The 26,135-nt window shown below is 48.3% G+C and overlaps 1 protein-coding gene across 22 annotated transcripts in view; it reads left to right on the forward strand.

Annotated features, from left to right (window-relative positions):
- Nucleotides 1-26,135, forward strand: part of PTK2 (protein tyrosine kinase 2) — a 208,497-nt gene that overhangs the window by 119,962 nt on the left and 62,400 nt on the right. For 12 of the 22 annotated variants that reach the window (XM_043879898.1, XM_043879900.1, XM_043879903.1 and 9 more), the window contains 6 exons: nt 4,829-4,969; nt 5,709-5,786; nt 6,534-6,641; nt 8,676-8,793; nt 11,921-11,951; nt 15,309-15,361. In XM_043879898.1, coding sequence (XP_043735833.1) covers nt 4,829-4,969; nt 5,709-5,786; nt 6,534-6,641; nt 8,676-8,793; nt 11,921-11,951; nt 15,309-15,361 — 529 coding nt within the window. Of the gene's footprint in view, nt 1-4,828; nt 4,970-5,708; nt 5,787-6,533; nt 6,642-8,675; nt 8,794-11,920; nt 11,952-15,308; nt 15,362-25,338; nt 25,423-26,135 lie in introns of all 22 variants that reach the window. The other 10 variants (XM_043879905.1, XM_043879884.1, XM_043879885.1 and 7 more) reach the window with 1 other exon arrangement.

A 26,135-nucleotide genomic window follows, 5' to 3' on the forward strand; every position in this document is an offset into this window, starting at 1 on the left:
AAGGAGGCATGCTTTAGACACACACACATACACAGAGACTGGAAAGGAGGCGTGCTTTAGACACACACACATACACACAGACTGGAAAGGAGGCGTGCTTTAGGCACACGCACACACACAGACTGGAAAGGAAGCATGCTTTAGGCACACGCGCACACACAGACTGGAAAGGAGGCATGCTTTAGACATACTCACACACACAGAGACTGGAAAGGAGGCATGCTTTAGACATACGCACACACACACACACACGCACACACACAGACTGGAAAGGAGGCGTGCTTTAGACACGCATGCACACACACACAGACTGAAAAGGAGGCGTGCTTTAGACACACACACACACATACACACAAACACAGACTGGAAAGGAGGCGTGCTTTAGACACACACGCACACACACACACACACACAGACTGGAAAGGAGGCGTGCTTTAGGCACACACACACACACAGAGACTGGAAAGGAGGCGTGCTTTAGGCACACACACACAGACTGGAAAGGAGGCGTGCTTTAGGCACACACGCACACACACACACAGACTGGAAAGGAGGCGTGCTTTAGGCACACACACACACAGACTGGAAAGGAGGCATGCTTTAGACATACGCACACACAGAGACTGGAAAGGAGGCATGCTTTAGACATACGCACACACACACACACACACACAGACTGGAAAGGAGGCGTGCTTTAGACACGCACACACACACAGACTGAAAAGGAGGCGTGCTTTAGACACACACACACACACACATACACACACACACAGACTGGAAAGGAGGCGTGCTTTAGACACACACGCACACACACACACACACACACACAGACTGGAAAGGAGGCATGCTTTAGGCACATGCACACACACAGACTGGAAAGGAGGCATGCTTTAGACACACACACACTGGAAAGGAGGTGTGCTTTAGACACAGACACACACACAGACTGGAAAGGAGGCGTGCTTTAGACACACACACACACACACACAGACTGGAAAGGAGGCGTGCTTTAGACACACACGCATACACACAGACTGGAAAGGAGGCGTGCTTTAGGCACACGCACACACACAGACTGGAAAGGAGGCGTGCTTTAGGCACACGCGCACACACACACAGACTGGAAAGGAGGCGTGCTTTAGACACACATGCACACACACACACACACACACAGACTGGAAAGGAGGCATGCTTTAGGCACATGCACACACACAGACTGGAAAGGAGGCATGCTTTAGACACACACACACTGGAAAGGAGGTGTGCTTTAGACACAGACACACACACAGACTGGAAAGGAGGCGTGCTTTAGACACACACACACACACACACAGACTGGAAAGGAGGCGTGCTTTAGACACACACGCATACACACAGACTGGAAAGGAGGCGTGCTTTAGGCACACGCACACACACAGACTGGAAAGGAGGCGTGCTTTAGGCACACGCGCACACACACACAGACTGGAAAGGAGGCATGCTTTAGACACACACGCATACACACAGACTGGAAAGGAGGCGTGCTTTAGGCACATGCGCACACACACACAGACTGGAAAGGAGGCATGCTTTAGACATACGCACACACACACAGACTGGAAAGGAGGCATGCTTTAGACATACGTGCACACACACACACACACAGACTGGAAAGGAGGCATGCTTTAGACACACACGCACGCACACACACACAGACTGAAAAGGAGGTGTGCTTTAGACACACACACACATACACACACACAGACTGGAAAGGAGGCGTGCTTTAGGCACACGCACACATACACACAGACTGGAAAGGAGGCGTGCTTTAGACACACACACACACATACACACTGGAATATGACTCAGCTGTAAAACGAGGGAAATCTTTCCATTTGCAACAACATGGATGAGTCTTGAGGACGTGTACTCAGTGAAGTCAGATGGAGAAAGATAAATACTGTATGACCTCACTTATATGAAAAGAAAACGAAAAAACAGCAAGCTCATAGATACAGAGAACGGGAGGTGGAACATGGGGGTGAGTGAAATGGGTGCAGGGTCACAAGGTGCAGACTTCCAGCTACAAGTAAGTCCCGAGGATGTGACGTGAAGCACTCTGACTGCAGTTATTAGCAGTGTCGCATATCTAAAAGTTGCTCGGAGAGTAGGTCTTAAAGGTGCTCATTACAAGAAAAAAAAAGTGACTGTGTGATGGTGTGTTAACCAGACATTGTGGCAGTCAGTTCACAGTATTGATGTATCTAAATAATGAATTATTATGTTGTATACCTGAAGCTAATACAACCTTGTATGTCAGTTACAATTCAATTTAGAAAAACACACTTGATACTGTTAACGGATCTACAGTTAGCGTCTGGTAGAGGGGAGATGACCGTAACCCCTCGGTTCCTGTTTCTTAGTGTGTTTTTCTTTTCTGGCGTGTTTTCTTTAGGATCATGTTAACCTTTTAATCCAGGAGGCCCTCGGAGGCCATTGTTCTACTAAGAGCAGCATCTGATAAATGTTAGGTTGACTAACATGGCATTATTTCTGCTGTTCAGAAGGCTAAATAGCAACAATTTCTGATGATTCATCCTAGTAATACTGCCTTATTCTCTCTGTATATGAACTGGTTGAAAACCAACTAGCTGACATTGATAGATGCCTTGTTTCAAACACAGAGAGGATATTGAAACCCTGTAAATAGGGAGGTATATTTATTAATATCAAGAGATTCTAGGGAGTCAGTTTTTGTAGAACCTTTTCCTTACTGAGAAAGAAGGAAAGAACTGATGCTTTCTAAGGCATCCTTCTTAGAAATGAATCTGGGGCTCCTCTCAGACAGCAAGGATTTTCTAGTTCTTGCCCAGCACTGGTGCTGTAGGTGAGATCTTGGTCCTCTTGGGTGGCCACATTGAAGCAGAGACCCCGAGAAAGCTTAGGTACTTACTCCTGACCAGGCACCCCTCTTGGCTGGCGGGAAGCCTGGGCGTGGCCCTGTGTCCCAGGAAGCTAGCCCTGAGCGCGGGTACACTGGCTTCTGCAGCTGCTGCTTGTCACTGTGCCTTCCTGCACCTTAGCCTGGTGGCGTGTAAAATGTGGAATGAGCCAAAGCGAAAACTGCGATGGACATTCAGTAAACATGACGCGTTTCACCCAGATTCAGCTGGGTGAGACAGATTCGTAAAACTGTAGCTCAGACTGTCTGTCTGCTAACACCGCATAGTTACTATTTTCAAACATCTTTGCCCAGTTACTCAGAAGTTTTCCAGCAGGTTCAGTGATCAGGTGTGCTGTTAGTTGATCCCTTGCACGTCCGTGACTGAGGGTTTTGGAAAAGAGGACAGGCCGTCGACTGGACTCTGTTAGATGCGGGGCAGATGACTTCACCCCTGCCCCCAGGGAGCAGCGCACAGCCCTTTGTGTCTCTGATACAGGGGAAACCGCAGCGGGAGTGACTAGAGGGGGCGGAGCTGGAGAGATTGGGCACCTCGAGGGATGTCGGGGTGCATAGCCAATCAGGACAGTCTCGTTGGCCCAGCCACGGAGGAGGGAGGTTCTCTTGGTGGCCCATCAGGTTTCAGGTGTTGTGGAGATCTCACGTGGGTGAGTGTTACGCTCCAGAGGAGAGTCGGAGACTGTTTGCACAGCCTGGAATCAGAACAGTGGTTAGACGCCATCTCAGCCATGGTGAGAGCAGCCCTTTGCAGGCCCTGGGTTCGTGGCCAGAGCTTGGATGGGTCTTCCCCAGAATGTGCTCCCCGGATTTTTCTTTGCAGAGCGTCCACGGCTGACCACTCACGTTCTAGGCAACATTTGAGATTCAGTCCTTGCTGCCCTGGAACTCACTTTGCTTCTCCTCAGTTTAGCGTCTGTGGCCTCTTCAGATTGCCTGGGATCCCACCCCTGGCTTGCCTGACCGAGCCCCAGCCCTGGCTACAGCCAGCTGTTGACCTCCGGTGCCGGCTTCCGCCCGCACAGCTCTCCCGCGGCCGCTTTACCTGCGGGATGTAACTACGGCGCCCGGGACGGACATGCTGAGCCGCCCTGTCTCCCTCACGCGTGGTGTGTGTGCTGCTCCGTGTGAGGTCCGCCTCCTGTGCTCTCCTCTGACGGCATCTCCACCACACCAGGCTGTCTTGTTTTCACGTGCCTGTGTGTGTGCCCTGACGTGGGGTCCTCTGTACACTTCTGCACGGAACCTCCTCATTGCTGGGTCTTCACCTAGCTCTCTCATTATTCCTAAAGAATAGCCTCTCAAAGGTTGTGGTTTGAAGGTGTTTGATTTCTGTTACCAGACTGCTTCAGAACGGACACGTTGACTCCCCGGGCAGTGTGGAGCGTGTGAGGGCTTTCATCCCCCTCCTCTGCTGGCCGCAGGAGCCCCCTGTTCTGATGAGCCAGAGCTGAACTGTATACTTTAAAATGGTTGAAAATGAGGTGTTAGTCACTCATTCGTGTCCGACTCTTCGCAACCCCATGGACTGTAGCCCACCAGGCTCCTGTGTCCATAGGATTCTCTAGGCAAGAATACTGAAGTAGGTTGCCATTCCCTTCTCCAAGGGAACTTTCCAACCCAGGGATTGAACCTGGATCTCCTGCACTGCAGGCAGATGTTTTTTTTTTTTAACCATCTGAGCCACCAGATGGTATATTATATGTTGTGTGTATTTTAATATAATTATTTTTTTTTAAAGAAACAGAGCTCTGATAAATAATGATGTTTGGTGAATGCAGGTGGTATTACGTGGTGCTGGGGAAGAGATGTTCCTGGGTGTTGGTGGTTATTTCTGTGGTCTTCACTTACTGTTGACTCTGAAAAGATGTTTATGATTTTATCACACAGGCCAAAACACTAAGAAAATTGATCCAACAAACATTTAGACAGTTTGCCAACCTTAACAGAGAAGAAAGTATTTTGAAGTTCTTTGAGATCCTCTCCCCAGTGTACAGATTTGATAAAGAATGCTTCAAGTGTGCCCTTGGTGTAAGTATGAGGACTTCGTAATAGGGAACTCGGTGGAATCTCTTTGTCTTTTCCATGAATACCTCAGTTTCAGATTGGAATCTAATTTGTCATGTGTTTAACATGAGAATATTTTCCACTGTACAGTGGGAAAATAATACAGAAAGAAAATGTGTCAACGTGAGACTAAAACAATCCTTTTTTAATAGCATGCCTGTGTTCATATTTAGATTTATTTTAATCCCAACCCAGCGATTCATTGATTAACAGTTCTCTCAGGGCTCGTTTACCTATGCAGATAATCTTCCCAAAGAAACCATTGGCTGCGGCTCACCGGAATGAGCTCAGTCTGTCCGCCTCTGCTTAGGCTCAGCAGACACTACACCGTGGAGTTGTCCATTTGTGTCCACGCTCAGTCGTGTCCGACGGTTTGTGCCTGGACTGTAGCCCGCCAGGCTCCTCTGTCCGTGGGGTTCTCCAGGCAAGAATCCTGGAGTGGGTTGCCATGCCCTCCTCCAGGGGACCTTCCTGACCCAGGGAACCACCCTGAGTCTCTTTGTGTCTCCTGTACTGGCAGGTGGTTTCTGTCCCACTGGTGCCACCAGGAAAGCCTGGAGTTGCACACATTTTGTATTCTTCGGTTTGATGAATAGAAGTTTGTCCAGCCTCTGCTTTGGTCCTTAAATGTTTCAGTGGTTTTTTATCTAAAATACCTCTTTTTCCTCCTGGTACCTTTGCCATCACCTGTTTCACCTTCAAGTCAAGCTGGATTATTTCAGTAGAGCTGGCGATTGGCCCCGAGGAAGGAATCAGTTACCTCACAGACAAAGGCTGCAATGTAAGTGTGCTTCAGGTTGGCAGGGAGGGGCTGGTGCTTCTGGTATCTGAGAGAAGGAGGCCCTGAGCAGGCCAAGAGTCTTGAGTAAATGCGTGGGATTTGTCACCTGCATACTGATGGCTGTTGTGAAATGCTGGAGGGTGGGGACTGATGGGCATGTTGTGTCCGCATGAGAAGAAAAATCCATTCCTCTTGGGAAATGAGCAGAGTCTCTGGTGGCGTGTCCATGTGGGAAGGGTCCTTCAGATGTGCCCGCCATCTCCTCAGCACCATTACCCTCCAGAAGAACCCCAGAACGGGTCAGAGACGTTCCTTGCTCACGGTGTGCTGGGAGTGGGCACGGGTCCCTCTCTCTGAGAGAAGCAGGGCAGAATGCTCCCTGAGACCAAGTCACCCGGAGAGTCAGGCCAGGGGCTCCCTCCCTGCTCCTCTGCATGTCTTCACTCCGGGGCATGGGCAACTCCTCGTCCAGCCCCTGAAGGTAGAGCGCCCCTCTGCCTCCAGGAGCACAGAGGGCAGACACATCCCGACCGTGAAGTGAGCAGGCGGCCCCGGCAGGTCCATGCCAGCTCCTCAGAGGGAGAAAGGCCCACTCCTCCTGGACAAGGTGGACAGTCAGGCTCCCCAGGCACCCTGTCTGGGAGGTGTCTCTAGAGAACAGGGTTGGGGGGTGACCACGGGGATTACACGGGGTAGTGCACGAGTGTCTGGCATCTGTGGTCAAGTGTTTGCCTTTTCTTCCCAAAGCCCACACACCTGGCCGACTTCAACCAAGTGCAGACCATCCAGTACTCAAACAGTGAAGACAAGGACAGGAAAGGCACGCTGCAGCTGAAGATCGCAGGGGCGCCCGAGGTAGGGGGGGTAGGAGATGGCCTCTGCTCAGGCTGTCGACTCAGTCGTGTCCAGCTGTGTGACCCTGTGGCCCGCAGCCCGCCAGGCTGCTCTGTTGATGGGATTCTCCAGGCAGGAATACTGGAGTGGGTTGCCATATCCTGAAACAATCATTATTTCTAAACTAGCCCTTTATTGAAATGACTGTTTCAGGATACAGATGAAGTTTTCATGGATCATCAGAATCACAGCTTTCTCTCACGTAATGAGGATTACATAACACGTGTCTGTGTGTGTGTGTGTGTGTGTGTGTGTGTGTGTGTGTGTGCTCTCAGCTGCTCAGTCACGTCCGACTCTCTGCTACCCTATGGACTGTAGCCCGCCAGGCTCCTTTGTCCATGGGGATTCTCTGGCAAGAATACTGGAGTGGGTTGTCATTTCCTCCTCAAGGGGATCTTCCCGAGGGCTCAAATTTGCATTTGCTGCTTGGCAGGCAGATTCTTTACTGCTGAGCCTCCTAGAAGCCCTGCATAACAAATTGTTGTTGTTTAGTCACTGAGTTGTGTCCAACTCTTTGTGACCCCATGGGCTGCAGTGTGCCAGGCTTCTCTCTCCTTCACTATCTCGCAGAGTTTGCTTGAATCCATGTCCATTGAGTTGGTGACGCCATCCCACCATCTCATCCTCTGCTGCCCTCTTCTTTTTTTGCCTTAATCTTTCCCAGCATCAGGGTCTTTTACAGTGAGTCAGTTCTTCACAGCAGCTGGCCAAAGTATTGGAGCTTCAGCATCAGTCCTTCAAATGAATATTCAGGGTTGATTTTCTTTAGAATTGACTGATTGATTGGATCTCCTTGCTGTCCAAGGGACTCTTAAGAGTCTGTTCCAGCACCGTAGTTCAAAAGCGGCAATTCACTTAAAAACTATTGTAGTCTTTCTGTGGAAAAACTGGAATATATGAATTACCAAGAAAATCAACCTCTTAAAATTATATAAATTCTGTGAACTGTACTGCTCTCTTTATTTCCTGGACTGTGTTATATGTGATGTTCACTGTGTGTGTGTGTTGGGGGGTGTTGGGAGCGGCACACGCAGGGTTACTTCTGCATGAAGCCCATTTGGGGCACTCCCCTGGCCCCACTCGCATGCCTGGGCTCCACGCTGCTGCCGCCCCTGCTGGGGCAGGTTTGTTCTCGAGGCTCCTCTCATCTCGTTCTTGCTCCTCCTGCTTTGGAATCCTGGCATTTCTGAGGCTCCGGGCAGTACATTTGATTCTCAGAATTAGACCAATGATGCCATGAAATATTGGAACCTTGAAATTTCCTGAAAATCTCTCAGTAATTTCCTGTCTGCACCATGTCCTCCTTTCTGTTTGCTGCCCCCAAACAACACTTAGGATGACGCAGGCGAGCTGAGTTGTTCCTTTAGAAGGAAGTTATGAAGACTATGTGAGTTAGGACATAATTGTGTTCAAAGGAAAAATACAACTCTGATTATCTCCTGGATAACATTTAATGACAGGTCTTTTAGACAATGTATCATAATTGTGTGTTTTGCCTTGAAAAAAGTGATTTCTAAGCTCTTAGGTAGAACATGCTCTGCATGCTCAAAATAATGAAATTCCACTAATTTTCTTTAAGGTTAGAAAAATTATGATGGGTGGTTGAGAAAACTCTACTCCACACTTGTCTAGTTTCTGAAAGAAGCCATAGTTGAGCTTACTAATTTTCTAAATTCTTAATTAGAGTATGCCTAAGGGGCCAGACCTTCTGTAGGAAACGTTTTTTTTCCCCACCTCTTTTTGTTCTAGAAAGTGACTCTAAGCGATTTAAGTGTCTTTTTCTTTTTTTGTCTGGCTTTGCCTTCTGTCACATATCCTAGGAATAAGATCCTTAAATACCATGCTCTCTTCTCACTGAGGCCTGATGACAGATCTCGTCTCACTCCCACTCTTCTCTGTGCTCAGTGAGTCTCCATCTGATGTCACGGCACAGCTGGCCCTTTGAGGAGCGGAAGGAACAATGACCGCTCTCTCTGGCTCTTCTCCCCTGTCCAGCCCCTGACGGTCACGGCCCCGTCCCTGACCATCGCCGAGAACATGGCCGACCTGATCGACGGGTACTGCCGCCTGGTGCACGGGGCCACACAGTCCTTCATCATCCGGCCCCAGAAAGGTGAGCCGCCCTCTGCCCACCCTCCTCCGCGCCGCCGCCAAGCTCGCCTGCAGTCCGAGCCCTTCCCTCAGGGCACTCTGAACATGAAGAGCAAACAAGTAGTTCAGCCCAGCATATTCCTGCTTTTCTAGGGCAGCGACCCAGCTCACAGCCTACGAACTGGGTTTGGACAGAGCTTAAGCACACATGGTTTGTGTTCAGACCCTTTTGATTTGAGCGACAGCCTTAACATGTCTCGGTTACCATTAGTGTTTTTTAAATAAACTTTTGGGATTATATTCTAGGACTTTTTTTTTAAAGTCCCTGTAACTCATATAAATAAAGTCTCTTTCGTATTTTTTCTTAAAGCTCTCAAAAGCTTAGAGCAGTCAGAGAACAAACTCAGTCAGAAGCATGATGTAGTGAATCCTCGGAATGGGGCTGAGTCTCTGCAGCCTTTTGCAAAGTCTGTAAGATGCGGTGTTTGCAAGGGTTTGGATTTCTGAAACAAAACAGGAAAAAACCAGGCTTTGGAATTATATTGACCAATTGGGTCACATCATGAGTGCATGCCATCTGCCAAGTACGTAGCTTCCTGCGCCTCAGTTCTGTCTGGGAAGGCGAGAAGAGTGGTACTTGCCTCTGTGGTCTCAGCGGGAAGCAGGGCGGGAACGGTCTCCCGTGTGGAGGTAGCTCGGGACACGTACGCACAGTGTCACAGACTTGAGAGCTGCTGCTCGTTTCCATGTGATCTTGACGCACTGGATGAGCCTTGGCTTGGGGATTTCTCGCGCTTAAGGAGGAGCAGTACCTGCTTTGTAGCGTGGGAGGTGGGTCCAGGTCCACAGTCGCCCTCATCAGACTGCCGCTCCGGGCAGGCGGACACAAGATCCCTGCCAGCACTCCCCCACCCCCGCCGTGGGAGGACGACCAGAGGAGGAGTGGGGAGACGTGAGGGACACAGATGAGGCCCCGCACTTCTGGTGTAGACACTGCAGAGAGTCCCGCTGCCCAGTGGCCCAGTTCTCTGTGCTGACAGCAGGTGGGGGGCGTGGGGGTGGGGGGTGAAGCAGAGGCATTACTGGGACCTTTGTTTAAACCTTTGTTAGTGTCAGGCTGTCATACTCTGAGGACAGTATCTAAAGCCATCAGCCAAAGAGGCCAGTAAGTGCATGAATTCCAGGACATGGATAATCGGGCAGAACTGTTTTTCCCACTGATCAGACCAGTAAAGCCTATTTATTTATTTTCCCCCTAAAGTGGAGTGTGTGTTATGATAGCTTCCTTTATGTGAAATACAGTAATGAAGCTTCTTTTAGAAATATCTAAAGGCTCCTCTCATTGAAAATTTTTGTATTCATGAGCTCTTGAGTTTTCATTTTGTGCTTTAAATGAAGGAATATACCTTGCAAGCATTGTTTAAGTGTTTTGGGAAAGTTGCTTCACATAAAGATAGTATTCTGTTAAAAATGTTAAATGTACTATATCGCCTGTCTTCTTTTTGGTAAATAATTGTTTTATTTCACCCTAATTTACCAAAATATTGTTCATCAATTTGCTGGTATATGAAAAAATAACATTCAGACATTAGGCATTAAATGTTTGAAGCTTTAACATCTTCTTGAGTTGGTTTTTAGTTGACTTTTTTCTCCTGTTGGAGGAAACATTTTGATATCAAATCTCATGAAATTAGATGTGTTAAATTCTTCATTCATATGAAGACAGCATAAATGAAATCACTTCTCATAAAAATCTAGTAGGACCAAGGTTTTTATCAATTTTATGTGGTCTTTATAGAATTAATTATTAAGCCTGATAATTTATTCTAAATCACAGCATATGTACTTGTGACTATTTTATAATAGATTCTTAAATTGAAGTTATATTGCCTAATTGAAATAATAAAGTCAAATGTTTTTAATGGATTATAATTAGAAATATGTGGATAGGAGCACATGTACACTTTCTAACAGTTTTTTAAAACTTCAAATAAATGTAAAACATGTTTCTACAACTCTAATGCACCGTTTTCCTGGTACATGCTTTAAGGAACAGTTGCATACATACCCATCTGTTCTCTTGGTTATGAACTGCTTCATGGTAAGCAACATGCATGGGTTTGTGAGTGTAACAGTTCTAAGTGGCGTCTAAGTTCTACACAGGAGTGCTGATGTGCCGAGGTGTACTTTGTTAGCTCTGTGATCCACCATAATTGCTTCAATTTAGAAAGTGCTTTTATAGGTGTGTCACTGGGGCAGAAAACTGTAAGAGTCACAAGCCACGTACCCGAACCAGCTTCCACCGGAGTTGCTATGTGACCTGGGGCCTTCTTATGGGGCCTTATCTAACTTTTCCTTTAACTTAGAGAAAACTCAGTGGCAGTTTTTCAATTTTTAGTTAAATTCTCCTCATAATTTCACATTACCAAGACAGGAGTAACCCTTTTCCCAGGGAGCCAGGGGTCTGGTGGGACGGCTTTACCACCAGGTCAATCCAGATAAGAGAGATTAAACCAGGGGCTCCATGCTTCCTGGTTCACTAAGGATGGGTGGGGAGCACGTCTCCTCAGCCCCTGAGCAAGTCCTGAGCTCCCCTGTGATGCCCCGGCCAGAGCCCAGCTGTCATGGCAGGGGGCCGGCCACCATGTGGAGGCCCCAGCACCTCCCCCAGCTGCGTCCCCGGGCCTCCTCAGGCTCTGAGGCGGCTGGCCCCTCAGCTGCCTGGGGGCCGAGTTCCTCCTGCAGCTGCAGAGCTGGTGGGTTTGTTTCCTTTGAATTTCTGTGTTCCCTGTATAGGTGTTGGAGTTGCCAAACCTATGCAGGGTGTTCAGTCTTTGTAAAGAATGTTGGCTTTGATTATGAAAAATTCTTTCTCTCCTAACATCTCCTGGGAAGAACAGCTTTCCTCTCTTTCCTCAAAACCTTAGCCTGGTTTTGAGAGGCAGTGCCTTTCCTATAGTCTGCACCTGCAGACAGCATGTTTGTCATAAATACTGAAAATAAAGCTGTGATAACCCATCACAGGCATACACCAGCTTCGTTTAAAGGGTTATTGCTAAAATTCTGGGGTAGGACTCATCTTTCTCTGGTTTCTACATACAGTCTTTTCCACAGGAGCCTCATCTCTCTCTCTCCATTTTTTTCCACAGAAGGTGAGCGGGCTTTGCCATCGATACCAAAGTAAGTACCGCCCTGTGTGCCTTGTTACTGCATGGCATGAGAGACTGAAATTCTCCATGCTTTATTTTATATTTGAGTGAGTAATCAAATTTCTACATGTATGATTAGGAAATCAGAAAACAAGTATTTCCAGAAAGAAATCAGTTGTAAGTCATCTAAAGTATTTAGGTTTTTTTTTTGTTGTTGTTGTTTTAATTCATTCATTTTTTATTGAAGGATAACTGCTTTACAAGTATTTATGTTTAGTCAAGAGTGTAAAGTGAATCTTCCCTTGAAGTTCAGGAAGAAGCTCAAGAATAGTGGTGATAACAGGAGAGAGGTCTGTTGTCAGATGGTTACTTTATAGGCGGCGACAGTCTGCACAGAGACCTGAAAGTCAGTACCATTCTGGCTATTTTACAAGTGAGAAAATTAAAGATATGCAACTTATGTTAATTTTAAAATGTGTTTGTGTCACGGATTTCATAGTAGATACTTTAATCTATAAAAGTAAAGAAGGCCCGAGCTTCTCTGTCCTCAGCCAGCATGCTAGGGATTGGGGAGCAGATGAAAGGCACCATGCTCACAGTCAGACACGCAGCTGGGTGCCTAGAGCTCAGAGGGAGGGACTTGAGGAGACGCCCCGGGCGCTGCACGTGGGGCTAAGGGAGCAGAGCCTGGGCGCCTCTGACCTGTCGCTCCCTCTCCTCTACGGCCGGTCCCTGCCAGTCTCTCCCTTTCTGCTTCCGAGCTGTCAGGCCCATTAGCTTCACCTGCCCATCGCCCTCCCCGGTTGTTAGCTGTTAGCACCTGTCTGGGCTCTGCTAGCAGGACTCCTGTGTTGGGATCCCCAGGACCACCCCGTGCAGGGCTTCTCTAGAAGGAACACCCAGGACTCGGCGCATAAAGGCTCTCGTGGCTGTGCTGCGTGACAGCCCGGGGAGAGCACAGCAGCGTGGAGTTCAGAGGGGCCGGGCAGCCCCGGGGGCCTTCTCTCAGGGCCGCAGGCAGGACATGTGGAGAGTGGTCTCCCAGGGAAGCTCGTGAGAGACTCGGCGCCCCGCCTTTATGCAGGCCTGGTCACGTGTGCACATTGTGCTTGGCATGTGCCCAAATTCCAGTCTCCCCAAAGGAAGGCAAGAGTTCAGCATGGACCATATTGTTTGTACCATTGGTCTCAGGACGGGGAGCTGTCCTGATCAGTAGGGATGGTGGGAGCCTTCCTCAACACCAGCCAGGGGCCAGTCTCGGAGGACAGCATCTCAGCCCCCTGGCTCCCATCCTCTGCATGCCTCTGTCTGTCTTCGCTACAGCGTTAGGAGGAAGCTTTCCTCTCGAAGCCCCTGTGTGGCTGCTGCTGCTCCTAGATAAACGCCCACATCCTTCAGCCAGCTGGGGAGATGCTGTGCGCCGCCCCCACACCCCCTCCGCCTCGCTTCTGCTCCCGCGCTCAAGCTTCAGCCACACTGAACTCCCTCTGGCTCCTGGAGCCCACGGCCCTCCTTCCCTCTAGCTTGTCCTCAGCGGGGCCCTGCTCAGGTCTCACCCCGCATCACCTCATCTGAAAACCCCCCATCACCCCAGTCCCGGAAGCAGCCCTGTGTTTTTCCGTAACTTATCTGGAGTAACAGTCACCTCTCTGCTGCTCTCACCCTCGGGCCTCACTGATGGCCGGGGTCAAGGGGTGTGTAGACCTGACACTGGGCAGTATCTGGCACCCAGTAGGTAGCTGGGTGGGCGAGTGGTGGGGTGGGTGAGACCAACTCTCTCAGCTTTTAGGCTGTGTTTCACAAACCCAACAACATTTAATAGATATGTATTAATGTTATAAATTAATGGATATTAATTTATTAATGTTTATTAATTATTAATAAAATCAGGCAAGGAATTAGTGCTCATAGTATCTTCAGTTGTAGAAAGTCTTTGAGAGATGACTTTGTGGATTAAATACACAGGAATTGTAAATACACATGTAAACGTGAGGAGTAAGGGAGTAGGTTAGAAGTGCTAACAGATACTAGAAAGGAGCAGAATTTCCACAAATCACAGAGCAGCAGATGTGTTGTTGCCACAGATCAGAGAGGTGATGATATCCCTTCATTTGTGAGCAGGTTGGTTCAGAAAAGTGCCCCAGCCCACAGCAGAGGACGGCCCGGCATCCTGTCTCCAGGACAGAGGCATAGGATGTGGCCTGTGTGTTAGGAACGCGCATCTGTGACCTCCCGATAAATGCAGTTGAGAGGGAGTTATGATCAGTCAGGTAGCTGCAGTGGAAGAGGAGCTGGTGGTTTGTTAGAAAACTCTGGTTAAACTTTTATAATAGAGATACCATTTCAAACTTGTAGCAAATTCAGTAAAAGAACTGAAGTGTATGGCTTTGTGCTATAAACCTTCCCCAGTCACTCAGTTGGTAAAGAATCTACCTGCAGTGCAGAAGACCCAGGTTCAATCCCTGGGTCAGGAAGATCCCCTGGAGAAGGGAATGGCTGCCCAGTCCAGTATTCTTGCCTGGAGAATCCCATGGACAGAGGAGTCTGGTGGTACTGTCCATTGGCTCGCAAAGAGTCAGACACGACTGAGCAACTAACACTTCCTAGAGGTCGTGCAGTTGCACATTGAATATTTCTAATTCCCAAAAGGGATATGTTAAGCTCCAAGATTTCCAATATAAATTCTGTATACTAAGGAAAATTCCTGTTCAGTACTTACAGAGTAAATGTTTATGTATCAGAGAAAAAGTTTTCTTTTATGAAAAGAGCAAAATAATTTTGACACCTGAAGACTGTAGGGTTCCTTTTTCCTCTGTGTTTTATGCTTTTTCAAAAAGTTTGAATTGAACTATACTTGGATTTTTTTTAAAAATGTGCTAAAACCTTTGGCCAAAATGTTATTTTCTGTGGATGTGTGTGTAAAACACTACCATTGCTGAGCCATTTCATGAAACAAGTAACCAGATGCGTCAGCCTTGCCTGTGTCAGTCTGTAAATAATGACAGTATGTGTCCCCATCCTGCCTGCTCTTGGACATACTCTAACAGCGGCAGGGCCAGTGCTGTGTCCAGGGCACTCCTCAGTCCTGGGCGTCTCCCCTTGCAGCCCAGCATCTAAAGTAACCCAAACCATGAGCACCAGTTCAGTAGAGCTGTGGCTCAGCGTTCCTGCCCTCGTCGGTCTGCACTTCAGGGCTTTAAACGTTAAAGCAGGCTTTAAGGGCCTCAGGTGGTAGAGTCTGGTGTTTCACAAAGTCACCCTCTGGACTGCGCCGTCTCCCTGGGAGAGGGCACAGCCGTCCTGGTTCTGGGCAGCTGGCGTGCGCGTGGATGCCAGCGGCGTGGTCTGGAGAGCGGTGGGGCGCTCACGCTTTGCACCTCTGTTCCAGGCTGGCCAACAGTGAGAAGCAGGGCGTGCGCACCCATGCGGTCTCCATGTCAGGTAAGAGGCCGCGCGGGCGGCAGGGGGTGCCCACAGCGGTGGGAGGGAGCCCCGCGTGTTTGACCTCTGCTCATTTTCATGAGCATTACTTCTTTCTAGGCTAGCTTATGAATGTTAAGAGTTAAAGTTATTTATTTTTAAAACTTAAAAATAACTTTAAAATTTGTATAATTTTACAGTAGTAGAATATTCACAAATTACTTAGAATTCCAAGTTATGTTTCAGTTTTAATGCCATGTTAATTATATTTAGAGTGAAAATGTTTGCTTTCGAAGCTGCCATTATAATTTATGCTTGCAGTTCAGAAATTAACATAATATGCTTTGTATATTATTTTTTGAAGTTCAAGAGATGTGAAGTATTTTTAAACAGCTTTTTTGGTTAACAATTAATATAAAATGGTTTTGTTATTATAAAATGTTTTATTAACATAAAATGGTTTGAATATTGCTTTTTTAAAAATATAGTTAAGATATTGACGTAAGCATTATCTTAACTATTTACTGGTGTGATGAGCATGGTGTGCTTTCTTTGATATGTTTCTCAAAATACATGTGCCTTTTCCCTCCATTTAAAAATGTAGAAAATAGAGGAAAGGTGGGAAAAAGCATCTTTTATGGACCCAGGTTTGGTATCTTAAAATACATATGCTATACATGTATACATACACATGTATATCCATATGCACACATATATAGTATGTTCTCATCTATGTCACATTTCTAAAATAATAGTTTCTTAAAACTCTAGTGTCTGACAGTCTGACTTAGAAGAAATCTAATTCTTGTTAGTTTAATTTACCTTGAGTGAATTTTTACCTAAAATTTACTTTTGTACATTTGCCTAGTTGATGACTGAATTATTTGTTAATGTTCCAGCATACAAATATAATTGCTTGTTTTTTTTTTATCATCCACAAACATCCCACAACCCCTTTCTCAAGAAATATTCGTGTTGGTATTCGTGCTTTCGTGCTTAGCAAAGATGCTCTAGTGAGGAGCCTCGTGGGGCAGGTGTGGGGGGAAGCCCTGCGGCTCAGGAGCCAACCCCTTCCTGATGTGGGGAGAGGACTGTTCAGTGCCGGGGCTTGTGCTGCTGGGCGGTGCCGGATGCCAGCGGCCTCCCCTCAGTCCGGGGTGACGCGCGGGGGCCGAGTAGCTTGGCATCTCCGGTCTGCGGTGGCGCAGGAGATCCGGCAGGCGGGGAACAGGCTCTCCAGGGTTGTGACCCAGTTGGAGAGAGAGGCCAGCACCCGCCCGAGTGGCCCGGTGGTGGAGCACCCTGTCAGTTGCCGGCATCAGAGGGTGTTCTGTGCTGTGCTCCACAGAAGAGGGGCTACTGAGCCAGCGCTGAGTCCTTCCTGAGCGCGCCAGTCCCCCCGCTGAACTGGAAGCAGGCCTGGGATGCTGGCTGGGAGGCGCCGGTGGTCCTCACTGCCCTGGGTGCCCCCGCGCTCCGCAGCTGCTCCGTGTGGTGGGAGCTGACATGCCCTGCCAGGCGCATTGCAACTCCGGGGGCGACGAAACACGACAGGCCTCATGGAAGCTTTGGGTCTCGTTTCTTCCATTTACTCACGTCCTCAGCGTTTTTCCACAGCTGCCTGTTAAGACTCTGTGGGGGTCACCTCTCCCAGTCCCCCTGTCCTGATCTGCCTTCACTGTCCTCCCCGGACACCCTGGACTGGAGTTCACGCTGCAACCCCTTATCTACAGCAGCTCGGGGTGCTCCTCCCTTTATTGAATGTAAGTAGGCAACTCCCTGGGCAGAAACCTTCCTCAGCTCGGCCCCGAGGCTTCCCAATATCTCTACACAGCCCGCCTGTCCAGCCCGCCCCTGTCTTCCACATGGGTCTTCACCCAGTTCTGTCGGGCGTCCGGGCCTCTGCCCACCTCCTTCCCCCTGTAGTTCTGCTTGGACTGCTCCACCAGCCAGCACATCCTTTTCATCATCACACGTCCATTCTTCAGAGTCAGTGATGCTATTCCACATGTGGCCACCACTTTGGTGGTTCACGGAACTGCCAAACCTTCATTCACAGGCCACAAAGAACATTCCATGTCCCATGAATATTTAGTGCCGGAACTTACCTCTTAGGTTCCTGTTACTCCTTCATCACCCCACTCATGACTTGCTCCCTTCCGTGGAGTTGGACTCACAGCATGCAGAGACTCTTGAACACGCCATCCCAGCAGTATGGCTGGCCAAGAGTGCGCCTTGCACTTAGCTCATAAGCTGTTAAGGTGACACCTGGATGACCAGGACTTCTGCCAAACCTCCAGATTCTTTCTTACCTGGTAGCCTGGAAACCACATGGGTGTGCGGTGTTAACCTCAGCCTCCCGTGGACTCAGTGGAGTGCCATGCCTGTTCCCCATGCCACAGGCCAGTCTGTCTCCAGGATGGTGGGGTGGTGGCTGAGGCTCAGCCTGACTGTGGCCAGCAGTCATGACCTGCTTTTCTGTCATAGTCCATCCTGTCCCACCCCAGCAAACCCTGCAAGGTGGCTATTAACCCAGTCTTAGAAATTCCATCATCAGGTGCTGCTGAGTGCCTGCTCTGTGCTAGGCGTTGTTCCAGATGCTGGGGTGCACTGGTGGGCAGAGCCAGGTTGCTCCTGTGCGGAGCTGATGTTCTGTGCAGGAGACAAAGACACTGAATTAAAATCAAGCAGGCAGGTGGAGAGTGAGGGTGGGGGTCCAGGGACGTCCCTCTGAGCAGTTGACTGAATACAGTGAGACTTGGGGCCTGCAGACGTTGTGGGACAGCGAGCGCCAGGCCCTGCAGTGGGAGCTTGGCAAACTCAGCACCAGCCAGAGAGCTCTGAGAGGCCGGGGCAGGGCAGGCGAGGGCACACCCAGCGAAGAGGTGACAGCTCTCTCTGTATTAGGTACTCAAGGTGCTGTGCATTGCATTAGACATTGTTAATCCCTGTGACGACCTCCCAAGGTCTTTATCATCTCCCCATTTCACAGACAGGAGGAAAGAAATTCAGAGAAGTGAACGGGCTTGTTCAGTGTCACACAGCTTGCAAACGATGGAGCAAGGACTGAACTCAGGTTATTATTGCCCCCTAGGCTGTGTTGCCTTTCAGTAACAATTTAAGGGAGATGACCCCAAGTACAGATGAACAATCAGTTGGGAAGATGGAGAAAGTGAGACTGGCCTGATTCCCCTGTTTTTCATACAGTCACAACTGAGAAGCTCTTCCCTAGTCTTTAAAGGTGGCTTCAGATGCCACCCTCTCCTAGAAGCCCTCCCTGCCTACTCCAGGACTCTCCTTCCTCAGAGTTGTCTGGCCTGCCATACATGCCACTATTGTGGATAATCTTTAAATAGATATGAGTTTAGAAACCTTCTTATCCCTAGACCACAATGCCATCATAGACAAAGACATGTTCTATTTGTTGTTGCTTTCTGGGACACAGTGCTCTATTGTTTCTAGGTGAATCGGCTGCCCGGGCAAGGTGCGGAGAGGTGCTAGGGCTTGGAGGACTGCGCTCTGGTGGGGGAACAGAGGGAGAAAGGAAGGGACCCTCAGAGTGGGTAGTGACCTCGAGGGCCGCTGGGCTCTCAGACCTCCCCAAGCGCTGGTCACAGTGAACCCTTCTGCTTGCACCCCTAGGTGGTTTGGGGCAAGGGGTCTGGAGGCCAGCCAGTGGGAAGGCTGAAGTCTGGATGTCAGCAACAGTCCCCAGCTCATGATCACGGGCTCCAGGCCCTTCTGTGTATCTCTTTGTGAGGAAGTAGAATTTCAGACCATCCTCAGTAGGGTCCAGTTTCAGTCCATGTCAAGTATATGCAGTCTTGTCTCTGAGATCTGGAGTTTGTAACGTAAGTGTGAGATGAGCCAGTTTACACTCCATGTCAAGTATATGCAGTCTTGTCTCTGAGATCTAGAGTTTCTCTCTAACGTAAGTGTGAGATGAGCTGGTTTATAGAAATATCCAGCAGAATAGAGCATTTCCCTGGGCACTTTCTCTGAGGGCCTAGAGTCAACTTTTCTAGCCTCTGTGTATGATTTTAGGAAACGCATTTCTTCTGGAGCACAGTTAGAAGTACGTGGAGAGGGCTTTGCTTGTCCTGAGGGGTCTGTGTGTGTCAGAGAGGGGCACCTGGAGTGGGTGGGGGGTTGAGCAACGTTTGTGTGGATGAAGGTTCCCCGGAATGCAGGTGCTTCCAAGGGAAATCAGTGAATGAAGCTGAATTTTAAGTATTCCAAAGGTACAAACTTTGGTTTTCGGTTGGTTTTTGTGTTTCAAGGTCTGTTTGTCTGTTTTAAATAAGCAGGCCTGTAGTGAAGCAGTGGGACCTTAAGTGTGACAGAAATGCTGGTGAGCTGTGACGACCACTGCCCTGTGCCCATGGCTCCTGTCGCATGTCTGGGTCGTGGTGACGGGGCTGGAGGTCAGAAGACTGTGTTCTCTCTTCTGCATCTGTCATGACAGCCAAGGCCATGACCTTTTCCTTTCTTTGGTTTGATTGTCTCTGCTGAGCCCTTGGTGGTGACACATGTATCACTCTGTAGTGATACTTTGCGATGAGATGTTTATTACAAATTAAAAAAAAATTTTTTTTTTTGCTTTGTAACAGATTCTTCTGGTTTAATTGTTAACCTTGCAGCATCATTCCAGCTATTTAAAATTACATATAGTGACTAAAAATTATCCTAAACTGAAAGTTAACAAAATAAATGTCATTTGTATTAAGCTGCTTCATTACAAGTTCTAAAGCAGCTACTTAGTATGTGTAGAAGTAGTTTGTGAAGTTCTGTGAAGTATTAGGTGGTATATGTGTTGTTGTTCAGCCGCTAAGTCATGTCCAGCTCTTTGCGACCCCGTGAACTGTAGCACACCTGGCTTCCCTGTCCTCCGTCGTCTGCCAGAGTTTGCTCAAATTCATGCCCATTGAGTCAGTGATGTTATCTATAATATTGCAGTCTTTTCTCCTTTTTTCTCATGGTCTCTGAAGCACTAAGCCTGCTATTCATTCATTGCACTGCTGGTCTTTGTAAATATAAGTCGTTACTTACCTATGAGTGAGGCTCAGAGATTATGCACACTCACAAGCAGTATCTTGTTTAAGCCTCAGGACAGTCTTCCTCCTTTTCCCACTTTACAGGTGAGCTGGGGTGGTGAGGTGTGGCTCACGTAGCTAGCCAAAGCAGAGAGCCTGGTGGAAACCCGGATTTGAGCTCTGAAACCCACTGTCTTCTCATCAAACCACACTGAGTTGTTGGAATGCAGGAGGTGTCGGTGTGAGAAGGGAGGAGTATTTTCCTGGAAGAGTCTGAGTCCGATTTCAGGGTGGTTTTTCTTCCATTTATCAGGAATAGCAATAGCATAGTGTTGACTCATTTCTGTTGGATTCCAAATGTCTGCTCTGCCTTCAAGTTTGAATGAATTTCTTTCGTCTGGTTTACATCCTAGTTTCACTTTTGGTAACACTGATTTAGAAGGTGGTCTCCATCTATACTGAAAGCTTGATTTTAAGTGAAAGCTTTTAGGAATTGTTTAAGTGCCCTAATTTAGAGTACTGTCGCCTAGTACAGGGGTCCCCAACCCCCCAGACTGCGGACTGGTACCGATCCTTGGGTCCTCAGCTTGTTAGGAACCAGGCTGCAGGCGAGGGAGCCAGGCTTCACCTACTGCCCCCCTTCACTCAGATGACCGCCTGAGTCACCCCAACCCCTCCTTTGAGTCATAGAAATACCATCTCCCATAAATCTAGTCCTTGTTGCCAAAAAAGTTGGGGATTGCTGGCCTATTACATGTGAAGCTAATTTTTGTAAATTATGTGCCTTATGACATAATTTAATCAAACTAATGCTACTGATGGTTTCTATGTGCACTGGTGGCTCAACTGGTAAAGAATCTGCCTGCAGTACGGGAGACCTGGGTTCAGTCCCTGGGTTGGGAAGATCCCCTGGAGAAGGGAAAGGCTACCCACTCCAGTATTCTGTCCTGGAGAATTCCATGGACTGTATAGTCCATGGGGTCCCAAAGAGTCGGACACGACTGAGCGACTTTCATTCACTCACTCATGTGGTAAGTATTGGGGGTTTGACTTACTCATAGTACTTGTCTTACTGGAAATTCTTCTGATTCCAACAATCACAACTAGAGTCCTGCAATCACTGTGGGGTTAGGAGAGATGTTTAGCAGTCTCTGGCTGGGTGGGGGCAGGGTGACTGATTGCGTTGTACCTGAATGAGGAAGTCGTGACCGGCAGAATACCGCCCCCCACCCCCAACCCCCACCCCCCACCCCACCCCCCCGTGCTGTCTTCCTACTCCCAGCTCCCCTCCTCACACCATCGCTACAGCGTCTGGGCTCCCTTTGCCTCTTTTGAGATTTGAGGCTGCTGCCTGATTGCAGCCCTCTCCTCTCTGGCTTCTACAGGAGTCCCATGGGTCCTGAACTGTCCATAGCGTGTGTTGTAGGCTAATGCCCTGAAGAAACACCCAGAGCCAAGCTGGCTTCCTGTTCCTCAACTGCAGGCTGGAGACCGGCAGACTCATGTGGGACCCCCAGCGGGGACACTTGTGGATGAAAAACAACCCGAATGAGATCAGAGCAATCATGAGTGCAACAGGAATTTGCAGAGGATATTTACTTGGGTAAACTCCTTCCAGGCCACAGATCTATCCTCAGGCCCTGTGGATGGAGTTTCCAGAGTAGAGTGTGCCCTGCTGCTGCTTGTTGGCCCCACTCATTAGGGGGCTGTGCGGTGCTTCTTCTTCAAGAGCACTCTGACCTGTATGTTCCTAGCTCTGGCCTGTAGGAAAGTGTGCCTCACGGTGGCCGGGATTTGGGGGTATTTGGCTGGTGAGCCATCTTATTCCCCTTGCTCCTGAGAAATCTGTATGCAGGTCAAGAAGCAACAGTTAGAACTGGACATGGAATAACAGACTGGTTCCAAATCGGGAAAGGAGTACGTCAAGGCTGTATATTGTCACCCTGCTTATTTAACTTATATGCAGAGTACATCATGCGAAATGCTGGGCTGGATGAAGCACAAGCTGAAATCAAGATTGCTGGGAGAAATATCAATAACCTCAGATATGCAGATGACACCACCTTTATGGCAGAAAGCGAAGAAGGACTAAAGAGCCTCTTGATGAAAGTGAAAGAGGAGAGTGAAAAAGTTGGCTTAAAACTCAGCATTCAGAAAACTAAGATCATGGCATCCAGTCCCATCACTTCATGGCAAATAGATGGGGGAACAATTGAAACAGTGACAGACTTTATTTTTGGGGCTCCAGAATCACTGCGGATGGTGACTGCAGCCATGAAATTAAAAGACACTTACTCCTTGGAAGAAAAGTTATGATCAACTTAGACAGCATATTAAAAAACAGAGACATTACTTTGTCAACAAAGGTCCATCTAGTCAAGGCTATGGTTTTTCCAGTAGTCTTGTATGGATGTGAGAGTTGGACTATAAAGAAAGCTGAGCACCAAAGAATTGATGCTTTTGAACTGTGGTGTTGGAGAAGACTTGTGAGAGTCCTTGGACTGCAAGGAGATCCAACCAGTCCATACTAAAGGAAATCAGTCCTGAATATTCATTGGAAGGACTGATGCTGAAGCTGAAACTCCAATACTTGGGCCACCTGATGGTGAAGAACTAACTCATTGGAAAAGATCCTGATGCTGGGAAGGATTGAAGGCGGGAGGAGAAGGGGACAACAGAGGATGAGATGGTTGGATGGCATCACCGACGCGATGGATGTGAGTTTGAGCAAACTCTGGGAGTTGGTGATGGATAGGGAAGCCTGGCCTGCTGCAAGCCATGGGGTTGCAAAGAGTCAGGCACGACTGAACAACTGAACTGAACTGAATGAATAAACTTTGATAATCTTAAAATTTATTATTATTAATACAAGAAGCCAAGTATCATTGTATTAAATATAAAAACAGATATTGTCCGAAGACCCAATTTTGGGGGTTGTTTGTTTTTTTTCCTTCATAGAGAAAAATGTTAACGGAAGGCTTGAAACTTTTAAAATATAAATTCTGGAATTTGATCTCATGACTTTCTAGTCGCATGTCATGGCTGCATTATAATTGTGGAATTTATTAAAAATCAAACTGAATGACATAAGAAAATGTATTTGATATTTTTACAAGCAAGGGATCATGTGAATGAGTGGATATTGTTGTGCTTTTGAATTTTTAGCTTTTTAACTCTTTATCCTGGGAATTTCCAAATATAACACAGAAGCAGAGAGAGTAGAACTATGTAGTGAATCTCCAGATACTTATCGCCCAGATTCAGTAACTAAAATCCAGTCGTTTCATCCCTGCCTCTACCCACTTACTCCTCGTTGATTGTCTTCCCTCATAGCTCAGTTCGTAAAGAGTCTGCCTACAATGCAGGAGACCCGGGTTTGATCCCCGGGACAGGAAGATTACCTGAAGAAGAAAATGGCAGCCTACTCCAGTATTCTTGCCTGGAGAGTCCCATGGACAGAGGAGCCTGACAGGCTATAGTCCATGGACTTGCAAAGAGTCGGACACAACTTAGTGACTAAACCACCACCTCTGATTGTCTTAAAGCACCTCTCAGGCATAGCCATGTATAAATGTTTCTAGAAGATGAAGACTTTCTAAAAGCAATTTTTTTATACTATAAGAAAGTTAGCAGTAATTCATTAATGCCAGCTGTGCAGTCCGTGTTGCGATTCCTTGGTTAAGGCGTTGTTTTACTTGGTGTCGTCCAGTCAGGGGTCAGACAAGCGGTGCTGGGTGAACTTGGGCATGTGCCCTTCCAGTCTCTGTGCTGTCTGTATTTATCTGTGGAGGAAATCACGTCCCTCACGCCACACCCCATGCCCTGAGTCTGGCCGATGGCAGTTCTGTGACACTGTGCTGAGCGGGTCCCTCTCTGGCCCCCGTATTCCTGAATTTCCTGTGTGCTGGTTGTTAAGGTTGAGTGGAATTTGGTCAGGGAGTTGGGTGTGGGCTGAGGGAGGCAGGTGGGCAGATCTCGACATCTCAGGTTGTTGAGATCACAGCACACCCTGTGGAAATGTGACCACACTGTCCACTGCTAAGGTGAACTGATGGCGTAAGCCGCCGCCATCTGCATCCTGACCCCTGCCCCCGGGCCCACCCCTGGGTCCTCACCTTTCTTGACGAGACCCTGTGCATCTGTGGTTGAGCTGTGTGCGCCAGCGGCGTCTTCCCTCTCGTGTGGTGTCGCCCCTGCACACCAGAGGCTTGTGCCGCCCTGGTGCTGACTCCACGGTGACGTGCCTGCTGCTGTCGGTACTGCGGGCGTCGCGTCTCTGTTCCTCTGCTCCGGGGGGGCTGGCGTGTGTCTCATTCATCCAGAAAGTGCCTAGTAGAGAGAGAGTTGACTATCAAGGGAGTTTTCAGTACATGAATGGCAGTGAATGAGGAGCGGATGCTGGTAGATGGAGGCTTCGAAGCCTTGTGTTCAGATACCCTGGCCTCCAGTTTTTTATGTGAAAGCAGTTTATTTGAGGTGTACACTTAAGGTCTGTGTCTTTGCTGATGGTTTGGGGGAAATTGCTGATAAAGTTCTTTTACAAATCAATAACTGCTAGTTTTCTGCCCTCTTTTCTTTGTGGTTGAATGTTAGATGTTCATAAGAACCTTGTGTTTATCGGTCTTTGTTGTTTGTGTCATTATGTGTCAGTTTTGTTCTTCGTAAAGGCATCTGTACCTTTGCTTGCTCAGCTGGCTTTGTGGAGCTGGCCGACCTTGTCATGTCTTGCTTAAAGTTTCAGTATCTAGTGCTACTCTTTCCTAAGAGGGAAAACTGCATTTTAAAATATTAATATATTTCTCAAGTCAATTATATTAAGAAATGAAGTGTACCAGTAGTCACATAAAAGCATTGCAACTTTGTACTTGTCTTTATAGCTATGCCTTACAATGTAACATAAGTTTTCTCTGGTATTGAAATAATGTGTTTCTGTTTTTCTCTTCCCTCCTCCTGCCTCTGTATAAGGAGTCAGTCACTGCCAACCTAAGGTTAAGAAGGCTAGGCGCTTCCTCCCCTTGGTCTTCTGTGCCCACGAACCTCCTTCTGCGGGTACTGCACTCAGCTTTTGCAAGGCTCTCCTCTTAACCACCGCTGACCACAGCAGCCAGGCAGCAGTCTAACGATGCTCGTAGATGGTGCCTGCCCCGGGGTCAGTGCAGAGCTGCCTGGCAGGGGCCTGTGGGCCGCCCTCCTGATAGAAGACTCTTTGTTTGCCTGTTCGCTGGTGTTTAAATGCATGACAGGACGAGAAGTCTCTTCCTGTGTGATGTCAGTGTTTTCCCAAAGGGTCCGGCAGGTACCACACCTCTGCCTCGTGGGTTTCCTAACACGGCATGTGAGTGATGGAAGAGGATGGTCCCAGTGAGCCCCGGGGTCTCCTCGCCTGCTTCGTGGGCACATACTCAGGGATGCTGCAGAGGACGGGCAGCCAAGGCTCCGGAAGCGTTATCTAGGAGAGGGAGATGATGAGGGTGTAGCGACCGGGACGGTCCTCCTGCAGACGCTGTGTAGATGTGAGTCAAAGTGCATCAATCAGCAGAGCCCCAGGAGGAGCGGCGGGAGCCCGGGGGCTCCCTGAGGAGGCCTTCTGAGGGCTGTCCCTGCGTGCACACTAATGGCCTGCGGTCCTCATTTCTGTCCAGGAGGGTGCACGCTCCTTGTGAGAGTAGTAGACTTGTCTTTAACATTTAACGGTGAGAAGCAACCAGACTAGCTTTGCTTAATGTGGCAGAAACGCACCTCAACTGCTGTTTACCTGGGGT

Source organism: Cervus elaphus, chromosome 21 (assembly GCF_910594005.1).
Source record: "Cervus elaphus chromosome 21, mCerEla1.1, whole genome shotgun sequence".
Classification (NCBI taxonomy): Eukaryota; Metazoa; Chordata; class Mammalia; order Artiodactyla; family Cervidae; genus Cervus; species Cervus elaphus.